Source organism: Nothobranchius furzeri, chromosome 13, assembly GCF_043380555.1.
Source record: "Nothobranchius furzeri strain GRZ-AD chromosome 13, NfurGRZ-RIMD1, whole genome shotgun sequence".
NCBI classification, from domain to species: domain Eukaryota; kingdom Metazoa; phylum Chordata; class Actinopteri; order Cyprinodontiformes; family Nothobranchiidae; genus Nothobranchius; species Nothobranchius furzeri.
In genome coordinates, this window is record NC_091753.1 from 25,352,247 (window position 1) to 25,377,599 (window position 25,353).

General features: G+C 44.3%; 1 protein-coding gene across 1 annotated transcript in view; it reads right to left on the bottom strand.

The window, feature by feature from the left end:
- kcnj5 (potassium inwardly rectifying channel subfamily J member 5) overlaps nt 1-25,353 on the bottom strand; it is a 43,312-nt gene that overhangs the window by 13,036 nt on the left and 4,923 nt on the right. Inside the window, exons 2-3 of the mRNA XM_015952021.3 lie at nt 13,640-13,719; nt 1,423-2,296 (exon numbers count right to left, since the gene is read on the bottom strand). Coding sequence (XP_015807507.3) covers nt 1,423-2,296; nt 13,640-13,702 — 937 coding nt within the window. The 5' untranslated portion in view covers nt 13,703-13,719. The remainder of the gene's footprint in view (nt 1-1,422; nt 2,297-13,639; nt 13,720-25,353) is intronic.

The following is a 25,353-nucleotide window of genomic DNA, read 5'->3' on the forward strand; positions in this document are numbered from 1 at the left end:
TTGTTCTTGTAGCTAACCCTGAATGCTTATTTGTATAAACCTATAAAATGACCTTTTAATTGCTCAAGAATCAAATGTAAAGGGCTCTTTGGTCATGGAGTTGACCTTCATTCTGTCTACCCATAGATGCTATAATGTGTTCTTATTTTTGAAGTTAAAATTACTAAGATTTCCCGTGAAGCTGCATTTTGCGAGGCTTAAAATAGTATTTTTACATCAACAAGGCGATGCTCAAAGACACATTGACTCTGCACACTAGGGTTCAATGTGCACTTGGAATAAAGAATGAAGCTTTAAAGAAACATCAGATAAAAAAACCCTACTTCAGCTGAACAATGTCTGAAAAACTTGTTTGTACAAAATGGAGAAAAGAATCAGCTTAATTCTGTCTCATGCCCAGACTGACAATCTACTTTCATCCACTTTTCACCAAGTTTTCAGCTAATGACTAAAAAAAATCACCTTTTAGCTTCAAAAATGTCTGTTGAATTGTATTACCTTTAAAAATAATAGAAAGAACTAATAATGTCTTTGCAGCAGACTGTCTGTAGTCAGGCTCCTAAAAATGCTTATTCAAAGATGTTGTTTGTTGTTGTCATGAATGGATTGATAGATCAGAGTTAGGAGAAAGAACAAAGAAGCAGAAAAACAAAACATTTTTCTAAAAATGGTCATGTAAGCTGCCAATGCAAAAACAATAAAATGTTGAAAGAGCTTTAGAAAGCCTGAAGAAAAATTAAAAATGACTAAAATGAAGAGGAACTTTACAAAGCCTGGGTTCTTGGAAGAATAAAGTAAAGGATTGAGTTCTGGCTTAAGAACCGCGTCACTGTCTGCTGGTCTGTCTGGTTAAATGCTGCGTTCAAGTCCCCTCGTGGCAAATCGCACGTAGCAGCAGAAGCACATGTCCATTCGTGCCTTGTAAATGTAACCAGCCTGCTGGGAATTTACCCAAAACAAACACGAGTAGTGTGTGTAGCGACACTTCATTCATTTGGACATAAACACTATCAAAGACATAACCTTGAAGTGGCAACAACAGGCATGAGGGCTGCATCACATAGACACATTTGCAAAGTGGCTGTACATTTCTGCCATCCTCCTCATTTACATTGAGAATGAACTGCACCTGTCATTTTAATGAGGAAGAAACAGCAGCTTATTAAACCACAAATCCTCATTAGAATTTGAACTGGAATGCTTTATTAACCTTTACGCCTTATTTAGAAGCAATTACGTTTTTTTTTTGTTTCATGAACTGCAGCATTTAAACCCTGCAGAACTCTCATTTTTAGCCCCCTCTTCATTTATTCATCCATTCATCTCCTCCTAATACCGGTTCTTTTTCTTTCCTTTTTCCCAAAAAAAAAATCATTTACATTTCCTCACCCTTATTTTTGATTCCCATACCACCCATCATACCTGTGGCCTCCACCATGCCCTCAAGGATGACGACGATCTCAAACTCCTCCTTCTCCATTTGAGCCATCGACATTTCCCAGAAGGGGCTTCTTTCATTAATCTCATGAGAGATGATGAGTGGTGATACCAAGAACAGCCGGTCATCTCCCGTGTCAAAGCCAATGTTGATGTCAGTCTGGTTGAGTGGGATGAACTCCCCCTCTTTGGTCTGTTGTGAGCGGATCAGCTTTGCTCTAATTGATGCCTCCACGATGTGAGAGTTCCTCAGGTCCCCCACCCGAAACATCAGGCACATCTTGTTATCTCGAACCGATATGACGGCGTTGTGTGAAAACATGAGAGTCTCAGCGCGGTTCTTTGGCTGTGAAATCTTGACAAACATGCAACCAACCATTATGGCGTTAACGATGGAACCCAAGATGGCCTGTACCAAGAGCAGTATAATACCTTCAGGGCATCTTTCTGTGATAACGCGATAGCCGTAACCAATGGTGGTCTCTGTCTCAATGGAGAAAAGGAAAGCTGAGACAAAGCTGTTGAGATTCTCTACGCAAGGGGTCCAGTCCTTCTCATCCCCATGCACCAGATCTCCTCGGATGAGTGCAATCAGCCACCAAAGAAATCCAAAGAAAAGCCAGTTGATTACGTAGACTAAGGTGAAAATTAAAAGGCTAAAACGCCACCGTAAATCCACCAGCGTAGTGAACAAGTCACTGAGGTAACGATAGGTCTCTTGCACATTTCCATGATGAACGTTGCACTTGCCGTCCTTTTGCACGTACCGCTGCCGCGGCTTCTTCACTGGTTCTGGAATCAGGTGGGTTCTCTCTGTTGAGATCTGAGCCTCCCTCAGATGTTTAGGGAGCTTCTTCACCTATGTTCAAGAAAAGGAAAGAGAACAAACAAATAATTTATGAAAGCAAAACAACAAGAGCGGTTGGTGTTTTCCTGCCCTGAAGGTCTCTACACTGATCTCTTTCAGTAAATAGTTTCTTCACTGAGATTGTGTCTTTGCACTGAAGGATAAAGGTATTAACTTGTTTATGTGATGTGCCTTCAGCCTGCATCAACCCTTGTTTTCGGCTGGCTGCTGGTAGGGAAGTAAGTGCAATAAAGTCACTTCTCAGAGCTGCTTGACACTGACATTGCAGGTGTCAGTCTATGTATGTCTATAACAGGGACAAAAAGAAACTAAGGACACTGTAAGAACACAAGGACATTGAGGTCTTTGAGTTGGCCGTCTGCCACCAAGGCGATCTGGCTCCAAAGCTGTGTCCTGCCTCTCTGCCCATCCCCTGTGATCCATCCTTTTCCACACTCAGAGAACAGGCAGGAACAGATCCTTCATCCCTGCACAACAGATCCTTGTTATCCTTCAAACAAATGCAACATTATGAACATACAGTGTGTGTCCTAATATGTGCACTTTAAATGTGTGGATTCCTCATTTAATCAATACATTTGCAGTGGTTTCTAGTAAGAATGAATGCCTTGCAGGCATAACCCAGGGCACAAAAAAATCCCTCAAATCCCCAAATTAGCTGGACCACGTCTACAACATCACAGCTGAGCTTCAGATGACAGGATTTGGAGTCTTATTTCCTAATGTTGGGACTTCTTGCTGTGGACTGGATAAGAGCAACGTGACTCTACCACTGACTGGACACGTGGATGTTTTATCTCCACCAATAACAAAGGCCTGGAGCAGCTTCTGCCTTAAGGGTGAAGTTGCTAATGCTAAGGGTTAGCTCAAACTGGCCAGGACGTCTGCTGTAGACGTTAAAGCAACAACAGCCTTCCCCTTCGTGAATCAAGATCGGTGGGTCCATGAATGCTAATTTACAGTGTGACGTAGATCTGTGAGGATTTTCATATCCTAGCGTTTCGTCGTCTATTTTCTGTCAGAAGCTAAAGCAGGAGATAGGTGTAGGAGACTATTTTCATGTTCAGCCTGCAGGAAAAACTCAGAATGACCAATTCTAATCAGAAAGTCAACTACACCTCTAAGAAAAAGAAGCTAGATGGTAAATAAAGAGCAGCTGCAGAGAATTTATTTTTGGTCTTGGTTTTGTACTCACACAGACACAATCGTAGGAAAACTAATTCACAAGAGACCTTCAGAACAACAGCCCAAGGGCACTTCGACAGCACGGCAACAATTTCAAGCTCAGCTGATAAGTCACCCCAAAGACACTGAAAGTTTGCCGCTAATCGACACTGAAACCCTCTAGAGTCAGGCTCATATCTCCAGGAAACGCACATCCACTTGTGCTTCCACCGGCCTCATCTCTGCTCTATCACAGAGACGATCATTCTCACATTTTAGCCAACAAAGAACATTATCCAAGGCAGTGTAATGTCCTTCCAGTGCCTTTGATTCCAGAGCCTCCAAAACCAAATGTGCCAGATGAATTTATTAAAGGTAGTTTCAGTGAGGTGTCTTGGGAAGTTTCACTGTTTCATAATTATCCAGGATGAGTTTACAGTACTGATTTGCTGGACATTGATTTGGAGTGATCCTTGGTTGAAAAATGGAACAAAGAAGAACAGACAGACAATGCTTATTGACTTTCATCCCAATTAGAGGTTCTACAGAGATAACCCTTTGTGGGGACATTGGGTCGAATGGGCACAGTCAGTCCACCACTTTTAAAAGTGAATAATAACAACTTATCAGGCACATCTTGGTTTAAAAAAAAATCAAATTAACCTTAACCTAATGCAGGTTGGTCTAATTGAGCTGTAGAAGTAGCTGTCTTAGGCAGTACTGCCTTTGCAGTCAATGTTTAACCTGGAGGGTGACGATCCATAAATAAATTAATTAGCTGTCTCTGTGTCACGGTCTGTGGTGAGCTCCCTGCACATAACCAGCTTTTCTGAACATTGTTTGCAGGTGGGCGTGTCTGAGAGTCTCCAGCTGCAGCTAATCCTGTCATCACGGTCCAGGGGATTTAAGGAGCAGTGTGACTCTTCACTTCGCCGGATGATTGCTCAATTTGGGTAGCTCTAGCCTCTGACCAGTTTTTTGATCCTGTGTTCCTGCTTGTTACCAGAATAATTCGCTAGATTTCTTCAACCTGAAAAGACCCTGACTTCTCTTCCCTGCTCTACTCCAGGTTTCACTCCACACTCCACCATCTCAACACCAGCTCGGATCCCTGCACTTCATGTCACGCTGTCTCCTCCCCTGGCCGCCCGCTCTCAGCCACTCACCTGCACTCACCAAGCCTCTACTCCTACCTCCTCTCCGATCCAAGAGCTCCTCCTCCTTCTGGACCCCTCCTGCTCACCCGGACCTGACCAATCCCTCCGGAAGTTCTCACCACTACTACAATCAGTAAGCTCCACTCCCAATATCATTCTCCGTCATTCCCTCCATATATTCACTCTGTCTCCCTCCTCAGAGTTCCATCCTGAAATCTTGCTGCCAGCCTGCCCGTCGTCTGTTCCCGTCATTGCTCTTCAGTATATAATAAAGTCGTTTTACTTACTTACCGGTTCCTGTGTGGTGATTCTGCATGTCGTGGGTCAAAAGACTGCCACCTGCCATGACAGAATCATCCGGCCATAACGATCCCATTGCAGAATCCAACCCGTCCGCTAATGCTCCGCTCGCTGTTTCTGAGGTTCTCACACGTCATGAACACGCCATCCATGGTTTACTGGAGCAAGTCTCCGATTCCCGGCAACGTTTACTCCAGATAGACACAATGTTGCGTAATCTCACTACTCGCTTAACTCCCCCGGAACCTTCAGTTCAGCAGCCTCCAGTTTCTCTCCCGTCCGCACTTCCGGTTCCGCCTCCCACTGTAAACTTCCGGATACCAAACTCTCCTCCTTCAGAGACCTATTCCGGTGAGTTCGGCAAGTGCTGGGGTTTTCTATTTAATTGTCAATTAGCTTTCGAAAGATCGCCTGAAGCTTTCATGTTAGATTCGGTCAAGATCTCTTATATTATCGGGCTACTCCGTGGTAAAGCTTTAGATTGGGCTGAAGCCAGGAGCCATGACATCGGGTTTCTGCGCGGTCCGCTCTCATTATTTCTTGCCGAATTCAAGCAAACTTTTGACCACTCGGAGTCCCCAGCTGAGGTAGCTAAAAGAGTGTGGAATCTCCGTCAGGGAAATCGATCTGTAGCCGATTTTGCCATAGAATTCCGCACGCTGGCAGCAACTTCATCCCTCGATCGTGGCTCATTACTGGGAGCTTTTACTCAGGGATTAAATGATCGCCTCCAGGATCAGTTGGCGTTGTGCCAAGAACCCCCCGACCTAGAAGCCCTGATCTCCTTGGCTATAAAGATCGAAAAACGTCTCAAGGAGCGTTCTAAGGGTTCTAGATTGTTGTTTCCACCGCCAACTCAAAACAGAACACCTCTGTCACCAGTCTCATCTTCCTTGGGAGATGAGCCCATGCAGATTGGCAGAACCCAGCTGAGCCAGGAGGAGCGGCAACGTCGTTTCTCCGCTAACCTTTGCTTCTACTGTGGTCAATCCGGGCACAGAATCTCTAGTTGTGGCTTACGTTTAAAAGGTCAAGCCCACCAGTAGTTCCGGGATTACTGGTGGGTGGTGATGGTGGCCTAAACTCCCGATGTTTGCTTTCATGTACTGTGGTGTTTAATCAGAGAAGTCGTGTGTTGAAGGCATTACTGGACTCCGGATGTGAACGTAACATGCTGGACCTATCAGTCGTTCAAGCTCTGGACATTCCCACTGTTCCCCTTCCGACTCCTCTACGAGCATCATCCCTGGATGGAAACACCCTCACTACCATAACCCACCAGACCGTGCCAGTCAGCTTATTGGTGTCAGGAAACCACCAGGAAAGTATATCTTTCTTTGTTTTTCCTTCTCCTCACTCCCCCGTAGTCCTTGGATATGATTGGCTCATGACTCATAACCCACAAATAAACTGGAAAACATCCCAAGTCACTGTTTGGAGCTCTCACTGCCTAACTAATTGCCTTCGTTCTGCTTCACCTGTCTGTTCAGCACCAACAGCCGATTCACCTGTTCCCCCCGGCCTGTCAGGAGTGCCGGAGGAGTATCATGACCTCTCCCTTGTGTTCAGCAAAGACCGAGCCTCTTCCCTACCTCCTCACCGACCTTATGACTGTGCCATCGATCTCCTGCCAGGCGCCACGCTTCCATCTAGCAGGTTGTTTAGCCTTTCCAAACCCGAACAGCTCAGCATGTCCACCTACATTAATGAATCACTTGCATCTGGTATCATCAGACCATCCACTTCACCACTGGGAGCAGGGTTCTTTTTTGTTACCAAGAAGGATGGTTCACTTAGGCCATGCATTGATTACAGAGGGCTAAACCAAATTACGGTCAAGAACAAGTATCCTCTTCCGTTATTATCATCCACATTTGAACCTGTTCAAGACGCCACCATTTTCACTAAGCTCGACCTACGCAATGCTTATCATCTCGTCCGAATCAGGGAGGGCGATGAATGGAAGACTGCTTTCAAAACTCCCCTTGGTCATTTTGAATATTTAGTCATGCCTTTCGGTCTCACTAATGCCCCAGCAGTTTTCCAATCCCTGGTCATTTCTGTTCTTGGCGATTACCTGAACCAGTTTGTCACCGTCTATCTGGATGACATTCTGATTTTTCCAGATCCCCAGCTGAACACGGTCGACATGTCAGATGCGTACTCCAACGTCTACTGGAAAATAGGCTCTATGTAAAAGCAGAGAAGTGTGAGTTTCACGTACCCTCAGTTAAGTTCCTCGGCTTCATCCTCGAGAGCGGGCGGTTGAAGACCGATCCGGAAAAAATCAAGTCAGTTCTCTCCTGGCCTACTCCCACCACACGCAAACAGCTTCAACGCTTCTTAGGTTTTGCAAACTTTTATCGTCGTTTCATTAAAAACTACAGCCAAACTGCCACCCCTCTCACTCAGCTCACATCCATTAACAAACCCTTTATCTGGTCCCCCTCTGCTGAAGAAGCTTTCCAAGCCCTGAAGAACAAGTTCACCCAAGCACCCATCCTGACCCGTCCTGACACTTCTGCCCAGTTCACCCTGGAAGTTGATGCCTCAGATTCTGGTGTTGGTGCAGTTCTGTCACAGGTTTCCCCCTCAGATCACCGTCTCCACCCATGTGCCTTCTTCTCTCGCCGTCTCTCCCCAGCTGAGCGCAACTACGATGTCGGGGATCGGGAACTGTTGGCCATTAAGCTGGCACTGGAGGAATGGCGACACTGGCTGGAGGGGGCTGAACACCCTGTCATCATATGGACTGACCATAAAAACCTGGCATACTTAAAGGAGGCTAAAAGGTTGAATCCTCGACAGTCCCGCTGGTCCCTGTTTTTCTCCCGTTTCCACTTTATCATCTCTTTCAGACCCGGTTCCAAAAACACGAAACCTGACGCCCTGTCCAGACTGTACTCCTCCGACAAGGACCCCGAATCAGCTCCTATTCTGCCACCATCCTGCATCGTGGGCGCTGTGGACTGGGACATCACTAAAAAGGTTCAAGAGGCCCAGCAGACTGAACCCGATCCAGGTACCGGTCCACCACAGAAGGTTTATGTCCCTACCCGTGTACGTGGTGATCTTATACACTGGGCCCACACAGCTAAGTTCTCACTCCATCCCGGGGTTGGCCGCACACTGGCTTTAATCCGTAGGACCTTCTGGTGGCCCTCCATGTATAAAGACGTCCGTGAATATATCAGTGCCTGTTCCATCTGTGCCAGAAACAAAAACAGTAATCAACCTCCAGCTGGTCTTCTCAACCCTCTTCCTATACCCACTCGCCCATGGTCCCACATAGCTTTGGATTTTGTTACCGGTTTGCCCTCTTCTAATGGTTTTTCTGTAATCCTCACCATCGTTGATCGTTTTTCTAAGTCCTGTCACCTGGTCCCTCTCAAGTCTCTCCCTACTTCTGCCGAAACAGCCAGCCTACTCATCAAACATGTCTTCTGTCTCCACGATATTCCTGTTGAGATCTTGTCCGACCGTGGTCCCCAGTTCCTGTCCCGTGTTTGGAAGGACTTCGCCAACCACCTGGGGGCCCGTGTTGCCCTGAGCTCCGGATTCCATCCCCAGACGAACGGACAATGCGAGAGGATGAATCAGGAGCTCGAAGCCATGTTGAGATGTGTGTGTTCTTCCAACCCCTCTGGATGGAGTTCCCAACTGCCCTGGGTGGAATACGCACACAACGCTCACACCTCTGCATCTACAGGTTTGTCCCCATTCGAAACCGTTCTGGGTTACCAGCCTCCTCTATTTCCATCCATTCAGGACCCTCCTACCTCAGCCCCCCAGTTCATTCGCCGTGCCAGGCGCACTTGGGCTCAGACCACGGCGGCCCTTCAAAGGACGGCTGAACGCAACCGCCGCCTGGCAGATCGCCACAGACGACCCGCTCCTGTGTATGTCCCTGGGCAGAAGGTCTGGCTCTCAACCAGGGACATCCGGCTGCGGGACACCAGCAGGAAACTGGCTCCGCGGTTCATTGGCCCATATCCGATCACTGACGTCATTAGTCCCTCCACTGTCCGCCTGGCCCTGCCTCCGTCCATGCGTGTCCACCCTGTGTTCCATGTATCCCTGCTGAAACCTGTTCTGTCCAGTCCCTTGTGTCCTGCCCCTGCTCCTCCTCCACCTGCCCGGCTTGTCGGCGGTGGCCTGGTTTACCCGGTCCGCCGTCTCCTCGACGTCCGTCCCCGAGGCAGGGGCCTCCAGTACCTGGTGGACTGGGAGGGGTATGGTCCGGAGGATCGTTCATGGGTGCCTCGCTCCTTCATCACTGATCCGGATCTCATCAGTGACTTCGAGGCCTCTCGGGCTTCCTCCTCCTCCGCCTCCTCCTCCTCTGCTCGGCCGCCAGGTGGCGCCCGTTGAGGCGGGGGTACTGTCACGGTCTGTGGTGAGCTCCCTGCACATAACCAGCTTTTCTGAACATTGTTTGCAGGTGGGCGTGTCTGAGAGTCTCCAGCTGCAGCTAATCCTGTCATCACGGTCCAGGGGATTTAAGGAGCAGTGTGACTCTTCACTTCGCCGGATGATTGCTCAATTTGGGTAGCTCTAGCCTCTGACCAGTTTTTTGATCCTGTGTTCCTGCTTGTTACCAGAATAATTCGCTAGATTTCTTCAACCTGAAAAGACCCTGACTTCTCTTCCCTGCTCTACTCCAGGTTTCACTCCACACTCCACCATCTCAACACCAGCTCGGATCCCTGCACTTCATGTCACGCTGTCTCCTCCCCTGGCCGCCCGCTCTCAGCCGCTCACCTGCACTCACCAAGCCTCTACTCCTACCTCCTCTCCGATCCAAGAGCTCCTCCTCCTTCTGGACCCCTCCTGCTCACCCGGACCTGACCAATCCCTCCGGAAGTTCTCACCACTACTACAATCAGTAAGCTCCACTCCCAATATCATTCTCCGTCATTCCCTCCATATATTCACTCTGTCTCCCTCCTCAGAGTTCCATCCTGAAATCTTGCTGCCAGCCTGCCCGTCGTCTGTTCCCGTCATTGCTCTTCAGTATATAATAAAGTCGTTTTACTTACTTACCGGTTCCTGTGTGGTGATTCTGCATGTCGTGGGTCAAAAGACTGCCACCTGCCATGACACTCTGCAAGGCAGTCGTAAATGGAAGGTTCTTTTGTTTCCTCACTGGGCCTTTCTGGTCAGGGTTGAGTAAGTGCCTGAAGTTCCAGTCAGTGTGGGAATCAGTACAGATAATAAGGATAAGCCCACCATCTGTTATGTTAGATGTCTTTTCTTTACCGTCTCCAGTGCCAAGAAAACTCAGTTATGTTCTTGTTTAAATACTGACAGAGACTTGGCTAAATCGTCTAAGCGATGGATTGTTGAGCATTGAACTTACTTCAGGTAAGGGTCTGAATAATTAGGGCCATGTGATATTTCAGTTTGTCTTTTCTAATAAATCTGCAGAAATGTCCTATGTTCTGTGTTTTTCTGTCAATATGGGCTGCTCAGTAATGAGGAAAAAAAAATCTATTTCATTGAATTTATCAAAAGGCTGAAAAATAAAGAGTGAAAAATTGACGGGGGTCTGAATACTTTCCGGACCCACTGTATGTTGCCAAAAGTATCTGGGCATTTTCCTTTACATGAATGAACATCTGATTTTAATCCAGCATGGTGTAACGGCTTCAGTTCTTATGAAAATGCTTTCCACAAGGTATAAAAACGTATCGAGGAATGTTTTGAGCACTCATTCAGAGTTGCATTCAAGAAGTGAGGCTCAGCCTCACTAACAGTTTCTGCTCTCATTTATCCTAAACATGCTCTGTTGAGTTAAAGCCAGAACTTTGTAAAGGCCAATGAAATTCTCCTCCTCACCAAACTCATGTATTTGTGTCTTCATCGGAAAACCTTGATTTAATTGATTTGGTGGGGCAGCCAAACACTTTTGGCTACACAGGGTACTTCTTTACATCTATTGCTGCATTTCTTTTGCCTTTGGAGTCAATGGAAGTGGACTGAACATTCTCATGCTGTTTGCTGTGATGCTTTGTTTGTGTTTGTTTTGTTTTTCACAGAAACCACAGAAAAAAGCTATAATTAACAAAAATGTGAACTGATTCAGACTAGAGGACCTGGATGGCAGGTGTGCACATGCCCAGAGAGTGACTGGACAGGACTCTAAAGCCCACATCCAGAGAGCACGGACTCTGGCTCTAAAAAATACAACCTAGCAGCAACTGTGAATGAGATATTAAAGCTTTACTTCTAAGCAATGACTGAAGGTGGAGACATTAATCAGTTTCCATGTTGATGCATCAAACCTGACTCTACCATGTCCCAGTTGCAAGTCAGGGCAGACTAGTAGGGTTTACAAATTGTTGTGATCTGCAATAATCCCTCTGGATTGAGCCCTCTCTCCAGCACTGTGAGTGTATAAGGGAATTACTGACAATTACAACATAAGCAATCACTGTTTATCATGTGTGAGGCAGCCATGCCTGCTTTTGAGGTCAGCACCTTTGACTTTGCAAGCCAAGATAAGAGCTTTGTGAGACGTCCCGGTGGATTTTCCTGAATTAGAATTTATAAATTCCATAGAACGTCTATAAAGTAGGTTACTGGAAATTCTAAATTCTGAGTACATCTTAATAACCTTATTTTCAAAACCAAGGACAAACTGGAGCACTCTAATCAGCACAGGTATGACCAAGTCTCGGCTTTGCAAGTCACAAGTAAGTCACAAGTCTTTCCAGTCAAGTCTCGAGTCAAGTCCAAGTCAAAAACAATCAAGTCCAAGTCGAGTCCAAAATCAGTGATGTGGAATGTCCAAGTCAAGTCCAAGTCCTTAACTTTGAATTTTCAAGTCATAATAAAGTCATCTGTCCAACTTCAATTTAATAACGTTAATAAATAAATCCCAGAAATAAAGCCTCTTAAAGCTTAATTTATTTGCTCAAACAAGATTTGTTGTGGCTGGTGCCATTTATGTTTTTATTTCATTTCTTACTCCTCTGTTTGTATCCCTCTTGTGTGAGAGGAGCTGTTTTGCAGCACCTGGCTTCTCCCACACCTGTCCGGCTCCACACTGAAGTCCCAGCTGGTGGCTATGACAATCAGCAGCTGAATGAGGACTCAGTGCATAAAAGCCACCCAGCCGTCATCATCAAGGAGCAAACAGCTGGACATGTGGTCTCTGTCGTGCTGGCTCCTCAGCGTGCTTTTGTTTAAATCTCTTTTAGCTAATTTGTGTCTTGTGTGTGCAGGGGGTTTCCTGATTCATAGTTATGTTGGCTAAGTAGAGTTATTTTGTTTTTTTATTTTAGTTGCTGCCGATTGTGTTTAATAACTAATTAACTGCCATTGATGAATAAAGTCGTCATTTTAAATCCAACCGTTCACTGCCAATGACGACTAAAGTCATCATTTGCATTTTTTTTACTGTGTGGGCATCGGAACGAGCTCCCGCACCGTGAGAACAAACATCCCAGCTCTAAAGCCGAACTTCATTCACATACGTCACATGTCACATGATCAGGAAGCAGAAAATCCATGTGTTAGGAGATCGTTTTGGGCCGCTGCTGTAAAAAAGAATTGAGGCGCGAACCGGAAAAGCTTCTGCCGATCACAATTCAACAACGGATTATGAAAGAAGGAATAACGCTCCAAACACGTGGATTCTTCCTGATGTAAGAGGTGAGTCTCTGCTTTGTTTTGGTTGTTTTGGTGTTGACATCATCCTAGCGCACAACGTTCTGTGACTCTTAATACCAACAGTAAAAACGGTGAGAAATGCTGGCAGCAAATTAGTTTATTTTCCTTGGTCTGAATACATTTGTCTAAGTTAACTTTTAAACACCAGAGCACGTGTCCTCCTTGTTACCCCAGGCCCCCTAGACAGCCTGGTGAGTAACAAGATTATAAAAAAAAAGGCTGCTGCATGTAGCAGTACAAGATCTAACCCAGGACAAAGAACGATTTATGACTTTTGTCCATGTTGTGCCACTTTTGTGCTAAAAGATCAAATATGCTCAAGTCATTGTTAAGTCAACAGATGAAAGTCGATTCAAGTCACAAGTCATTGTCGTTCAAGTCCAAGTCAAGTCGTAAGTCTTTATAGATTTTATCAAGTCAAGTCAGAAGTCATTAAATTTTGACTCGAGCTTGAATCGAGTCCAAGTCATGTGACTCAAGTCCACACCTCTGCTAATCGGTGAAATCGTTTAATCAGTGGTGTATACGTAAACTAACGTTTTGACTCAAAGTGCCTTCATCAGAGTGTATAAGTGAACAGGGAGAGCTACGTACTTATACATGTTTTTATCATGCCATGTAGTTTTCCCCGGGTAAATACTGATTGTTGAAAGCTGAGGTGTTTTATTCTATTTATACTTTGTTGGACTTTCTAAGAGTGAGCAATAATTATAATAATAGTCTAGGCTCCGCCTTGTCAACTGTCAACAGTCTTTGCGCACCTGTGTATTAAAACATGGCTCTCCCAGGTCATTTGTAAACTGATGAAGACACTGCGCGACAAAACGTTAGTTTACACACACCCCTGATTAAACTGATTAGAGTGCTCCAGCTTGTCCTTCATATTGAGTCTGTGTCCTTCAGCGGTGGAGCACCTGCTGTATCAGTTTGTATGTGGCAAAGAGCCCCTCGTTTGAAGTGAAAACCACATGCCTCCCTCGTCTCACCTCTTCCAGTAACGCAAATTCAGTTTGATGAGTGCAGTGATTTTGCAGTTCACCTGTGCAGGCGTTACTCCCGTCTCCATGCTGTGGTCCATGAGGACGTGGGAATCTCCTGCCATCCTCTGCTGAAGCACACCTGTAAAGTGCAAAAAAAGCACATTGTTGTTTTATCAAAGACCTGCAATGTTTCTATTGGTTTCAAGACAGTACAGGAATTATGCCGACCAGAATAACAAATCGTATTGCACCAGCGTTGCTTTCAAAGAAAACAAGAACACTGCAGAATAAGAAAAGGAACACGTTTACTAGTTCAGGGGAGGAATATTGTTGCTCAGGTTTGTACAACTCATCACTCCAGCACTACAAGGTCATAGAATGTGTTCAGCCCTGGTGAGAACAAATGATTTCAATTTTCTTTCAAACAGACAACAAGATATAATCACCACCTGATGGACTGGACAATAAACTCTGGACCTAAGAAGCACAGCTAACCCAAAATAGCAGAAACTAGTAGAAAGAAAAATAAATATAGGAGTAAGTTTGCTTACCGGCAACAACTCAAATACTTTGCACTTGCACACATGGAAACTATGTATACGCTTTTTCCATTTGGCCTTGAAACTTTTAAATTTATCCCCACTACACAACTTCTTCTTTGTAAGTAATCCTTTTGAATCATGTGGTTTCCAAACATAGTTCAGTTCTATGTAAACTTCAGTGATTTGTTAGCATGTCAATATTTACCGGTTTATATAATTAGAACTTTGCTGTTCAAACCAGATCTTAAAGTATACCAGGATGAACCAATGATATGAGCCAAAAATAGACCGCAAGCAAACAGAACAATGCAGCTGGAAGACTAAGACTCAGTTCATGAGGTGGGACTGATTCACAGCTTTACGGCATAATGGTCGACACAAAAACAGTAAAGGAAATGAAAAAGATGAGAAAGCGAAATGTTCACCAACCTGCCTCTTGTCTTTTCTATGAAGTGTTGACATAAAATACAAATGTACTTAAATAGTTTTTAGGTGATATATAAACTTTGACCATCCTCATTAGGACATCGTACTGGCCGACTCTGTTCCGCCTTAACCTTAAAACTATCACTGTCTAAACCAGGAATGGGGACCCCTGGTCCATCGAGGACCGCTATCCAGCATATTTTAGTTTCAACCCTGCTTCAACACACCTGATTTCAATCAGCAGATGATTGACAGGCTTTTGCAGAGCTTGATGAGCTGCTGAACAGGTAAATCAACCACTGAATCACAAGTGTTGGAGCAAAGACATGCAGGATACCGGCCCTCGAGGACCGGGGTTTCCCACGCCTGGTCTAAACCTAACATCTAACCTACCACATGCAGCTGCGTTACAACAGGTCTGTGACTCCCACAACAACCTTTGACCCTGACAATCAGGATTAGGATTTCCATGGTCTAGGAAACGTACGCTGTCCTCACAGCACGTAGCTATGTGTAGCTAGACAGCTAACATACGACTAAAGCCAAAACAAGAATCTACACTCAAGGCTTGATTTTCTTATTTGAAGATCTTTATAAATGTTTCATCACCAAAGCTGCATTACTTACTAATATGCACCTTAGCGTCACACTTAGGGAGAATGAGATTCAACTGCTGTCAGAGAAAAATTAAACACTTTTCTTATTACTAATTTAAAATGTAGTAGTTGTCATTTTGCATAGATAATGCATAAAATGTAAGCATGATAAGAGCTATGTGATGTAAAGCTATTATTCTTTTTTATAAGGGGACATGGCAGATGTCGGTATCAGTTTATATCATTATCAGAAAGTCAGACAATATCGGTGTATCAGATATCGGTAAAAAACATTATTGAGCATCCATACTTTTAAGGTTATTAACGTTCGTGGATGCTTTTTGGAGCACATCAGTGACATCACTCACTGCCTATCAAAGCACAAAGAGGACTCAAATGCAGAGCTCACACAGTTTTAATCAGCAGAAGGGATTCCTGGAGTACAACACAACTGAAAAGTCCAAATCTAACTGAATACACTTTCACCAAGTGTTTCTGAGAGCAGGTTCACATCACACAACAGGAGAAGACAAACTGGCAAAGGAAACTGTTGCAAAGACGCTTAAATGGAGAAGCCATGACCCAGGTGCAAGACATGAGGCAGATTAGTGAGGAGCCTCATGTCATGAAGCTGCCTGTAATGAGACAGGAAGTGAATGCACAAAATAAAACAGGAAGTACCAGAAATACAATAAAACCAGAAACAAGACTGCAAAGCACTCAACCTGCAGAATCACCCATGACACTGCCAAAGCAGTTGCAGACATCTTAAGAGAGTCCTGAAAGGGCTGAATTTTGTACGGAGACACAGCGGCTGATGGGACTGAACCATGGTAATTCCTGGTCAATTTCCCCCCGCGGAGAAACTTCCCAGAGCTCATTTAGTGAAAACGTGGCTAATGTGATGAAAACTGTTTATGCCATTCCTCCAGATCTTGGGTCTATATCAAAGCGTTTTCAGCCACTACACTACTACTACAGTGTGTATTTTCCCTGGCGATAGGAGGCAGTACATACCTAAATCATTGCCAACAAGCATTACTTTTGTGTTCAAAATTAGGGTCAAAGATCCCTGGCATTGCAACCTAAAGCAAAATGACAAACACATCAGATTCCCTTTCATCACTGGCAATGACCAAAGAGGTAAATGTATAAAACATCGATGTTTATTATTGGTGAAAATTTTGTAACTATTTGTTGCAAATCAGTAAATGTGATATGTCCTCACAGGCTTCCGTAGAAGGAAACATGGCATCTAATATGGTGTTGCCCAGAGACTTGGACCCGCTCCCAGTTATTTTAGATCAAATTTTTATGGTTGTATGTCATAAAACTGTCAATATTTTTCAACAATGGGCATCTTTTAAGTAATTTACATCATTTTGATGGATATTTCCAGAGATTAATGTTAAACTACACATTAAAGCAGCTAAAATCTCTAATTGTCACCTTTGAACTGACTCAGCACCTGAAGAGTCTGGATGTTCATGATGGTTGATGTCTGTGAAGCATTCTTCATGTTGCACCTTCATGGCCTGACAGAACAATCAGTGGAGCGTGTTACGCTGTCGGTGTCGTTAACGAGCTTTACACATAGCCACATTTCACAATGTTTACTCAGAACATGTCAGAGTGATCACTGATGGTGTGTTACAGTTGTTCTCCGCAACAGCTGTTATTTTAGCGCTTTAAGAGACAGATTGTGTTGCTCAACCCGAGGAAGGTGACAGCTTGAACAGAGTACAAGAACGTTAACACTTCCACAAATTCCACTCACTCCACCATGTTTGTGGTAACGTATTCATGCTGCAGTAACCTACCATGTCAAAACTTTTGCTCGTTATGCTCATGGCATCACATTGCAACACAAGACCCAAGTGTTGCATCATTTGGGAGATGACCCGGCGTCTAACTGTTGGCTAATTTACCAGCACCGGATAGCAGCATCAGCTGCTGTGTTTTAATGATGATGTTTTCCCAAAGAGCAGCCTTCGCTAAGTCTGGCTCGCCACTTCAACTGCATGTGCCCACGTGCACACACAACCTTGTTTCACATGCCTCGGTCTACAACACTACATGTTGTTCCTTCCTCCAAAAAGAGGCAGCAGTTGCAGGATGGAGAGAAATAGTATCTGATAATAAACATCCAGTGTTGCACAAGACTTTTAATCTAATATAAAACACGGAGTGTGAATCTCATCTTTTGTGGTTGTTTTTAGGTTCTCTAGAGAGGTGATGTGCTGACAGTTTTCTCTATAGTGAGAGGATTTTAGACAAAAGAGATATTTTTAAATGTTTTTCATGTGAGCTGAAGTAGAGGGGTCATTTTTACTATGTTAGATCATCAGACGTTTCTTTGATGTTAAAGTCCTTACAAGCATATTGCTAGGTGACAGTGGCTGAGGAATTGGGCATTTGTCGTGTAAGTGGTGGGTTGCCAGTTTGAATCCCCTCTGACTGTAGTTATGTCCTCTTGAGCAAGACACTTCACCTGACTTTCCTGCGGGGGATGGTCAGAGGGTCCAGTGGCGCAGATTTCCTCGCAATTTTTCTTCTGTCAGTGTGCCACAAGGCAGCTACTGCCACAGTGTTATTTATCACCATCAGTGTGTGTGTGTGTGTGTGTGTGTGTGTGTGTGTGTGTGTGTGACTGACTGACTGTAGGGTGCACACAGCAGCAAGCTCTAAAGTTTTACCTCAACCTAATGTGTAGCTGGTTTGTCAACTCTTCGAAAGGGAAGAAGTAAACACGTCAGACAGTTTTCCTGACCCAGCTGCGCAGCGGTGCAGTGGTTAGAGCTGTTGCCTTGCAGCAATAAGGTCCTGGGTTTGCCTCCCAGCCTGGGATCTTTCTTCATGGAGTTTGCATGTTCTCCCTGTGCATGCGTGGGTTCTCTCCGGGTTCCTCCCACCGTCCAAAAACATTACTGTTAGGTTGATTTGTCTGTCTAAATTGTCCTTAGATGTGAGTGTGTGCATGATTGTTTGTCCTGTGTGTCTCTGTATTGCCTTGCGATGGACTGGCTCTCTGTCCAGGGTGTACCCCGCCTGATTGCCTGTAGGATTGCCGCCCTACGTGGACAAGCGGATTCAGAAAATGGATAGATCGATGATTTCTTGACCTTGGCACAGCTTTTCATCCATACTTGATTAATGATTAAATTGCTGATAACACAAGTATTTCCCCAATTCTATGTTGTTTTTCTTTTTTCTTTTCTTAGTCCAGTCACTGTATTCCTGCGTCCATTGTGTCTGTGGGCCCCCCCTCTTACGATACTGTGCTGTGCACCAGGCTGCAGACCAAAGGTGACAGATCATTTGTTGCTGTGGCCCCATCTCCCCCTGAGCCTGAGATCAGTGGACTCAGTGGTCTCCTTTTAAAAGCAGCTGTTCAGGCTGGCTTTTGCTTTACCTTCATCATCACCCTTTCCCTTTTCTGCTTTATTACCATTTCCGCCTTTCCCGGGATCCACTGGTTTCCAAATTACTTATGTTTTTACTTTCTCTTTCCCTTTCCACAATTGTTTCCTCATTTTAATGTATTTTAATAATTTTTTTAAAGCCTTTTACTTTTTAAAAATGTTTGTTCTTGTGGAGCGCTTCGTGATTTTTATCTTGAGAGGCACTTTATAAAAGATTGTTTTCTTTCTTTCTTTACTGCAGGTGTGGCAACAAGATCGGTCGACATTGTTACAAAAATCTGGGCTGTGTGCATTTTTCCATTGAATGAATGGGGCCCTTCAGGTGACATTTGTCAGTGAGGACTTTTAGCGCCTGAAGCATTTGTTGGGAATGACTCAGCTCAAAACCACCAGACTGAGTTAGAACAATTTTTTCGTTGATCGTTTTTGGAGACCATCTGGAACGTAAGTTGTAGATGCGTATCCAATAACGACAATAAAGTGATAAAGTATGTGCACAAGATACCTTGTTAATCCCCCCAGACACACACACACACACACACACACACACACACACACACACACACACACACACACACACACACACACACACACACACACACACACCATCGTCTAACATATGAAGATAATACAGTGAACAGCATGAGTGTAATGGGAAACCCTGATTCAAAACCCTTCGGTGCTCCATGAGAGGCAGTTAACTCAACTGGCACCTACACATCCACGGTTACATTAACTAACACATAGAATAGATGCTCAGTGTTCTGAAACTAATGAACAAGAAAGACATTTTTGGAATCATTAGACACCCCTCTCCTGTCTCTCAGAGGTTCCTTTTTATATTTGATCCCTGACTAGAGAGGAGGGTGAAGAATGCAAGGGCATGCATGGAGATGCGACAGGGACACGTCATGCCTGCGATCCACACAGGAATGTGGTGTTGACATTGATGGTCCAAAGCAAAGGGCAGAGCGACGTGACGGGCATCTGAGCACGAAATAAACAGACGGACAGCAGAGTCATGGGACGCACGCTAAGCTTAAAAAAATGAACTTTGGAATTATGTTGCAGGAGGTTGCAAGGTCACAGTTTAAGGGCCATGTTTGGGTCCTGATGTGAAACAAACTTTACTCCATCTGTGAACTCTAGACCTCATCAGATTCGTAACAGTCGTGTCTGTCCACAGTGGATTCAACAAGCACCGGATGAGAGGTGTTCAAACAGAGATACCAGATGGGCTGTTTTATCTCCGCACTATAAGAGGGAAGAGGGCAACAAGCATTTATCTTGTTACCAGGAGAGTGACAGGATGCTTCGGCTGAATTGTGTTCATGTCCTGATAACAAGTGCACTCGTTGTGCTTAAAAAGTCAGTGGGTCCAAACAAACCATGGAAGCTTGCTACCTACGGGATAACTCCAGTACATAGATTTTCCATATTTGCTGACACCGCTTGCAGTAAACGTTCATCGGAACAGCGGATGACAAAATGTGCCCCCCCCCCCCCCCCCCCCCCCCCCCCCAGGGCTTGTATTGCTTTAAGTTGCATTTACTTGGTGATTTTATTATTTACATTTGTTGGGCTCAAATGCTTTGTGAGCTGGTTTGTAATTAAACTAAGTAGTTTTTTTATTCCCATCCCTGCTACAGAGATAAACACCTGAATTATTATCCTCCATTCATCAGCATCCATTCAAATGGTTTACTCTGTGAATTAAATATTCCTATTAAATAAGAGCCAATCAGTGCTTTTTTAGCCCGTTTGTGGAGAAACAGTCTTTTGTGTTTGACACTTCCAATGATCTGAAATGGAAACAAACACAGTCAATGGAAAAAAAATTTGCTTTTTGGTATCTCCTGGTTGACTTTCATCTGTCAGCGGCGCTCGTGTTTTCCCTGTTTGTCATTCAGTGAGTGACCCTTCCACTGAGCACGGCAGGTTTACAAGTGACAGTAAAACACCACACACTCGGCGGGTAACCCTACGTTTACAATACACATTTAATCTTTTATCGGCACTCTTCCGTAGAGTTTGACGTCATGGGCCGGAGTTTTCTGTTGTTGTGATAAATACAGCACTTTCATTGGAGGGACGTTCAAGGGATACATCGGAGCGTCTGATGTGTGTTTCTGTGAGAAAGGTCACCCGATGTAGCTTTGCACAACTTTCGTTTAGAGAAGCAGATCGGTCCCACCCGATGTCATTTTTAAATCATGTTACTACTAAATGGCTGTAAGATTTCATTTGCACCACTGAAAAACACTACATTACATTTATTTACTCAGAATTCTGTAGACATTTGAAGCTGAAATCAGTTGGGAAAGACAGAAACTAATAGATTTATATTATTTCTAATGGAAAAACCTCCTAGTGATGTAAAGGTTATATGATATCATCAGCATAAACTGCTTTGCATGTTTATAGAATAGTACTATCTTCCTTCTGACTAGATGGAAGCTGTTTAATCAGAAACAACATCATCCAAACTGGAGACACCCGGAAAGCCGATCTTTCCACAGAACTCCACATCAAAAGACGTGGACTGCCCCTTTAAAGGGAGGATGGAAAAAATCCTGAAGATCAACAGAAACTGATCCAGCAGCTTTTGTGGTTACAGCAACTGAAGCTAAATTTGTAGACTGACTGATGGAAATCTTTACCATCAGATGACCGCCCGTCATGGAAGCATAGCAACTTTCCAGTTCCTCGACTCCCTGTCCTATCCTTCACTCCTCCCCTAGAGCCATGGTTACGGGACCTGCCGTGATTATTTCTAAGGCTGAGATTGGCTCATAAAAAACATGGCATCAACTCTATCTCTGCTCACTTATGACACTTTGAGGTCAGCCGGGCCAAAGGACTAAAAATGTCCTCGGCTACTTTGGCTCGAGGCCCAACAAACACACGCATTAAACTCTCACCAACACACACTCATTCTGACATCACAACCATTTACCCATTATGCCCGATAGTAAGCTGAGTCTATCCTGTTGTGTCCTTCTCATGAGTGACCTTCTCTGCACTTACACTCACACTGGAGGAACAATTTCCCTAATAACATCTCCGTTTCACTCTTCCACCTCTTCATCCGCACCCTTCTCACGTCTCTCTTTCTGGTGCATTTTTCATACATCCTTGGAAATATATTAAGATTGTTAAAGATCTTACAGCTTGTAGGAATTTAGTCCTCCTCCTGGTATGTGAAAGAGACGAGGGGAAATAAGGGACAGCGAGGATTTCACATTGCTACTGAAGTGGGAGGAGATGGGATTATAAACCCAACACCTACAGGAGCCAAATTACACTCTTCCACCATGCTGACCTGGAGCGTAAGAGGCGACGTGGATATGAGGAGGCTTGAAATGGTGTGAGCTTCAGTGGGTGGACATGCACTTGAGTCTGCATCTAACCTAATCCTTCCTGTCTTCATATGACTCATTAATCCTCCGCTCCTCTTCACTGCTAAGGACACAAGTGACGGGGCAGATGACAGAGGGTGGAGACCATGGAGGAATCTGACAGGGTGAAGTTGCAGTCAGGCAGTGCTGCATGCTGGGAAACCCAGAGGAGAAATGAACTCTATTAGAATTCTCTTTGTGCTTCGGCGTGTTAACGTTCTCACCCTTTGAGGAGCCTCCTTCTCTGTAGTCAGCACATATCAACTCAGAATGAAACCGCTGTGACACCAGTGTGTTAAACATCCTCAGTCTGCTGCGGCTGTCACAGAGGGTGAATTATACGGCACACTTTCTAGAGAGGTGTGAGTGATGAAACAGGGTCTCAGCTAAAAACATGTACAGCACAAACCATTTCTGATGAAGAAACGTGTCAATGCACCGTAACAAAAGTGAATATTGCTGCCACTGCAACAGCTTATTTGCTAAAAGTCTTATCTTTGTTTTCTGAGATACTGAGGGGCAGGTGGAACTGGTTGTGCTTCCTAGGAATAAAGATCCAGATATTGTGAAAATTAATGAGATGAAATTAAAAAATTCTTCTGCCACGGTGAGGACGTGATGAAACTTTTATGTTTGAATGTGCAAATACGAATAATTAAGTCTGCGCCTGTTTTGCACAGAAGATTCATCTAATTCAGAAGATTCTACCCTAATAATAAAAAACACCTCTGAGGTCCTTATTTCTGTTCTGTAAACTGAGAAAAAAATATCATCTTTTTAATCTTTGACTCAGAATCAAACCTGAAAATGATTTAAGAGGAGTTCCTCGTGGCTGCAATAATAAGTTGTTACCTTTTTTTAAAGAGAAAATGTGTTTTTGCAATGTTTTAACAAGTTTTAAATTCCTGCAACGTGAGTGTGAGGCCCCAACCTATGCAAAAAATAACTTTCAATACATTTTGGAAACATTTTCATTTTTCACTCGCTCCTGCACCAGACAGAGATGCAATGCAATTTCATTGTTTACTTGGTGTGCAACGACAGTAAAGGCGTTTGTGGTTATTAATAGTCATTGATGTATTTGCCACCGGTTGCTACCCTGTGCGATTCAAGGATAATTAGAAGAATATAAGTGTAACTAAATTAAAAAGTAATGAGTTGCACTCATTTTCATTCTGAAGAGAAATCAGTCACCTACAGATGTTTTTCTTTGTCACCAGTATGAATGAAGGCACTTTATAGACAAAACACCTACAAACCATTGAAAAAAAAAAGTCAGGTTTTGGTCACCAGAACAGGTTTTTGGCTTCAACAGGTGTTTTTCTGTTCCAACACACTTGACTCAGTGGTTTAATCACATGTAAAGCAGCTCACCAGGCTCTGCAGAAGCCTGTTAATCACCTGCTAATAGAACTCAGGTGTGTTGAAGCCGAGTTAAAACCAAAACGTGCTGGACACCGGCCCTCGACGCCCGGAATTGAATACCCTTGATCTATTATTTTTTTATGTTTAAAGGCCCTATTACATGATTTGAAGTTTTATTGTAGCTTTCAGTTAAAAACTATTTAAGAAACTATAAAATATGTACAAACATGAAGTGATTCTACATGGAAATACTACTTCCATTAGCCTTTGCAGCACATACGTTAGGTTAGAGGTGAAGATGGGCCAATCTTTTTCAGACCAACACATTCTCACACCCTAAGCATCGGAAACAAACGCTTGGTCAGCCACCCTCCACGTCAGACCCCAGACGCCAAAAGTGCCCTTTTTCGTTACTTATGTGCGAAAAGGGGTTTTTCCCTTTTGTAACTGCAGATCCCAATGCAGCGTAAAACCGACGTGATTAGATATCTGCTGATGCGGCACAGAACCAGCTCATTTAACCGCACCTAAACCTTAACGTTTCACTATTTATAACCTTCCCCTCTCCCTCATCCTAACCTTAACCCTCTTGCTACCTAAAACGTTACTCTCACTGTGATCAAGCATTTGTTTCCCACGCAGTCTGACTCTAACAGTCAGAGTCTGACTGTCAATTTTCATATTTGCCGCCCAAGGGGAACGTTAGAACATACCATCTGGCGAGGGGGAGGTTACACATACCCTCTACTTTTAACCTCCACCTTGGTAGTTGAAACCTCCCCCTCGCTTTGGCTCGGTCCGAACTCGACCAATGACGAGGCGGCTCCCGCCGTTCACTTCATAGAGCCGGCTTTTAGAGCAACTGACACATCACTAACGTGTTCACTAGCGAGATTGTTAAGGTTAGGATAGGGGTGAGGGGAAGGTTAAATAAGAGGATAAGGTTAAGGTGAGGTACAATGAGCTTGTTTGGTGTCCTGGCTGCGGACATCCCATCGCGTCAGTGTAACGCTGCATTGGGATCTGCAGTCAAATAAGGGAAAAAACCCTTTTCGCACATAAGTAACGAAAAAGGGCACTTTTCACGTCAGGGGTCTGAGGCGGAGGGTGGCTGACCACGCGTTTGATTTTGACGCGCTGGGCGTGAGAACGTGTTTTTCAAACACATGCTTGTAGCTGTCTTCTCAAACACTGGGTTAATGTTCCGAAATCTGTTTACTCTAGAGGCCTCTTAAAAAAATCTGTTTTTCAAATGTTTCCTTATGAATGGAACACTGAAACAATGAGCAACTTTAGCTAAAATCAAACAGTTCCTGCGTGTAATTGCATCAAACTAAATATTTATCAGCTCCACGAGACACATCAGTGCATCTCTTCTGTGCTTAAATATAGAAGTCGTCATGAATATTGTAAAAGGGAACCCTTTTGTTGGTATAATTCTCATTAAAGGCTGCTTTGGCTCTGCCTGCTAGGTCAGGGCCAATGGATGCTGCAAGATACCCACACAGAGGCTGCTGGCAGATAAGAGCACGACTCACAAATGCAGTTAGAAGAGATTATTTGGACATGAGATGCACAGTGTGCTCGACGTATTTTCATGCGTTTTGGAAAAATACGAGACCGCCTCTATCGATGTTCAAGAGTTTTCCAAACCTAACCACAAGTGTGAAGTGCACCGACATGCAGGAGCGAGGTGTCTGGTATTTACATTCACTTTTACTCGTTAGATCGTTTTCTAGCTGCAGAATGCAGGTGCACCCATTAAAGCCACAATCCAGTGTTTTCTATCCCTGTCTCTAAACGCGCGTGTATGTGTGTGTAGGGATAAGTGTGGGGGTGACACAAAGACAAGCCGGTTGTTTCCTCCATCAAGCAGAAGGTGGTGGTTTGTTTGTGCTGCAGGGACAGCTCTGTACTCTGGATCAACTTTATGTGACTGAAGCGAGGCTGCATCTGAAACAGTGACTGGCTGTGCAGTTAATCCTGCATGCAGCCGTCACAAGTGACACTCTGAAATAAGAGTA